This window comes from Limulus polyphemus, unplaced genomic scaffold (assembly GCF_000517525.1).
Source record: "Limulus polyphemus unplaced genomic scaffold, Limulus_polyphemus-2.1.2 Scaffold939, whole genome shotgun sequence".
NCBI lineage: Eukaryota > Metazoa > Arthropoda > Merostomata > Xiphosura > Limulidae > Limulus > Limulus polyphemus.
Window position 1 is genome coordinate 322,776 of NW_013666549.1, and position 3,737 is coordinate 326,512.

The window sequence follows — 3,737 nt, forward strand, 5'->3', positions numbered from 1 at the left end:
CAAACAAACAATACTTCGTACTCTGCATTCTAACGAAAAAGAAACAACAACAACGGTGGAACCAAGAATTTTTCACGAGTACTTTTTTTTTTTTTAGATTTCGAAAGAAAGAAAGATTGAGACCAGTTGATGAAATTATTTCCGAAATTAATCTAACTCAAGTGCTGACAATTGCATCGTTGTAAACGTTCCATTTTATGCGATTAATAATTGTAAGGACGAATGAAAATTTTGCCTTTTTTCCCCCAACTGTAATCACTTCATTGTTGATGGAATCTGTTGAAACTGATATTACTTGAGAAAAATGTTCAATTTTGTATGTATTTGGAAGAGATGATTTGTTGGCCTATTTAAACGGAATCGTAGTTTGTTTGTTTTTGTCAGTGAAGTTAAATGCCAAATATTTCTAAATTTAGGTAATATAAAATGTATCAATATAATTGTAGTTCTTAAGGCTTAGGAAGTTTGAAATTACCCTAATGAGCTTTGATTCTGTTCTATTCCAGCATTATAGAATACTGAGTTAAAATATAGGAAATTTAAGATAAGCCAATAACGACTTTTAATCACTAAAAGGAAGAAAAAACCTATTAATTAAACTTTTTTTTACACTAATATGGAAGAGAAAGGGCACAGTTGACAGTTCCTGTTCTCAAAATTACTACAAAAAGTAATCAGTTTAATTTATCATTTGAGAAACCGAAATATAGTTTTTTTTCAATCAAACTTTCTGTAAAAAAATTACTTGCGTGGGCCTCCTAGTGGCACAGTGGTATGTCTGCGGACTTACAACGCTAGAAACCGAGTTTCGATACCCGTGTTAGGCAGAGCACAGATAGCTTATTGTGTAGCTTTGTGCTTAACTTCAAAAAAACAAACAATACTTGCGTGAACCGGTGTAAATGTGCCCTTGGAAGAAAGAAAAAATGGGACCGGAATCTTGTTTGTTTCTTTATTTTGTTATTACCACAAAATCTGACAATGGACTACCTTTGCTGCGCCCACTGCAGGAATCGAACACTGAATTTCGTGGTTATTTGCCCTCAAGCTTGCAGCTGACCCACCGGGGAGGGGGGTGGATAGGGATCAAGCGTTAACGCCCCCTTTTAATGGAAAATATAACGGCAAAAACAGAACAACAAAAACGATTGTAGGTTTTAGTCATTTCTCTGCACCGTATTCTCACTAGATGGCGGTTCATTTCGCATTCTCTCGCAATCCTCTGCACCAATCCGTCTAAGGATCCAGGCACTAAATGTCAGTTGGAGATGTTGGTATTCTGATAAAGTTTTACTGAAACAATTTTACCGTATCGTTACAAATATTATTACTGTTGTCACATTTTCTTAATATAAAAATACACACAACATGTTACGCTGTAATAAAAGCAGCCAGATTGAGTCAGGATTGAGTCACACTTCTACAACTTGATTTGAGAGTGTTTTACTAAATAATTTGTTTCAAGCCTTTAAACATTTATAATATTTTATCCCATCAAAAATATTTTTACATTTCGGTGAAACGAATAATTTCTATTTTTTTGTTTTTAGCGCAGCGAAAATGAAGTTGGTGTTATTGTTGCCCAGACTTGAATTATTTACGCTAGTAATAAAAATAAAATATCCGTGGTTAGCTGTTTTAATTATCCATACGATCCACGCAGTCTTAAGTCAATTATTTGCTGACTGTTGGACAGATCAACATGTTTAACATTAAACAAATAAAGTTCACTTTAAATTTTTGAACTGATTTGAACCTTAATCGTTGTCCTGCCAAGGTTTTACCTAAAACAAGTAAAGTTTATTTTAAATTGATTTGAACCTGAATCATTGTCCTACCAAGGTTTTACCTAAAACAAGTAAAGTTCATTTTAAATTTTTGAACTCATTTGAACCTGAATCGTTGTCTTGCCAAGGTTTTACCTGAAACAAGTAAAGTTCACTTTAAATTTTTGAACTGATTTGAACCTGAATCGTTGTCCTGCCAAGGTTTTACCTGAAACAAGTAAAGTTCACTTTAAATTTTTGAACACATTTGAACCTGAATCGTTGTCTTGCCAAGGTTTTACCTGAAACAAGTAAAGTTCACTTTAAGTTTTTGAACTGATTTGAACCTGAATCGTTGTCCTGCCAAGGTTTTACCTGAAACAAGTAAAGTTCACTTTAAATTTTTGAACTGATTTGAACCTGAATCGTTGTCCTGCCAAGGTTTTACCTGAAACAAGTAAAGTTCACTTTAAATTTTTGAACTGATTTGAACCTGAATCGTTGTCCTGCCAAGGTTTTACCTGAAACAAGTAAAATCATCACGTAACTAGTACGCCTCTGTAAAGTCCCAACTTCTTGGAAGAGGTTTAATTTAAACATCTCAGAAGACAATTATCTCATCTTATTTGTGCTGTTGTTGAACCTGAACCTTGTCCAACGAAGGTTGCATAAGTAGAACCTTCACGTAACTAGTACGCTTCTGTAAAGTCCCAACTTCTTGAAAGAGGTTTAATTTAAACATCTCAGAAGACAATTATCTCATCTTATTTGTGCTGTCGTTGAACCTGAACCTTGTCCAACGAAGGTTCGCCTTGCATAAGTAAAACCTTCACGTAACTAGTACGCTTCTGTAAAGTCTCAATTCTTGAACGAGGTTTGATGTAAACATCTAAACAATGTGCTTATTACACCGTTATTTTTTATTTTTCTTTCACTTTTACAACCTGCCTCTTTAGTGGACTGTTTTGGTAAAACACCTAGTTGCATGAAGTATATAGGTAGAGAAGATTGTTTTAATTCTTGGTAACAAAGAGATCCATTTCAAAATGAATAATTAAACAACTTATATATACGGTTTCCTGGTATTGTGTTTGTGTGTGAATAGCATGTACCATTGTGTCAGTTAAAGAATATCCGCAAAATATTCAAAAGAGGTCAGTAGAAAGAAATATATATATATTATTATGGAAAGAAACAACGAAACCCAAACAACATGTATTTAGAGTCTATAGAAGACTCGTACCTTTAATGATATGACAGGCTAGATCCGGTATTAATTTTTAAAATTTGTTTCTTTCAGATATTTTACAGATAGCTTTTTGGTTAGTTTGTGCGAAGATGCTGAAATCAGTCATTTGTATTCACTTAAATAAAGATTTAATCTTTGCTTAAGTACTGACTATGAGTCGTGATCATTTTCGGCGAAGCTTGAAATATATTATTTTTATATTTGATTGTTATTATTTTCAATCATAGATGCAAAAGAGAGGCAAGCTCCAAAGCTGTCTTCCACTAGAACCTCCATCCACGTCCAGGAAGGAGAACCAGCAGAACTAACGTGTGCTGCTCAAGCTTTTCCTCTTCCCGGTTACAAGTAAGTTTAGTCAAATATATAAAAAAAATCTTCCCGGTTACAAGTAAGTCAAGTAAAAAAAAAAAAGATATTTCCGGTTACAAGTAAGTTTAATCCAAAAAAAAATCTTCCCGGTTACAAGTAAGTTAAATCAAGTATAAAAAAAAACTTCCCGATTACAAGTAAGTTAAGTCAAGTATAAAAAAAACTTCCCGGTTACAAGTAAGTCAAGTCAAATATATATGAAAAAACTTTCCGGTTACAAGTAAGTCAAGTCGAATATTTTAAAAAAATCTTCCCGGTTACAAGTAAGTCAAGTAAGGAAAAAAAAATCTTCCCGGTTACAAGTAAGTCAAGTAAGAAAAAAAATCTTTCCGGTTACAAGTAAGTTTAATAAA

At 33.3% G+C, this 3,737-nt stretch overlaps 1 protein-coding gene across 7 annotated transcripts in view; it reads left to right on the forward strand.

The window, feature by feature from the left end:
• LOC111086230 (Down syndrome cell adhesion molecule-like protein Dscam2) overlaps window positions 1–3,737 on the forward strand; it is a 121,920-nt gene that overhangs the window by 59,537 nt on the left and 58,646 nt on the right. For all 7 annotated transcript variants that reach the window (XM_022388240.1, XM_022388241.1, XM_022388242.1 and 4 more), the window contains one exon: window positions 3,243–3,360. In XM_022388240.1, the coding sequence (XP_022243948.1) occupies window positions 3,243–3,360 (118 nt within the window). The remainder of the gene's footprint in view (window positions 1–3,242; window positions 3,361–3,737) is intronic.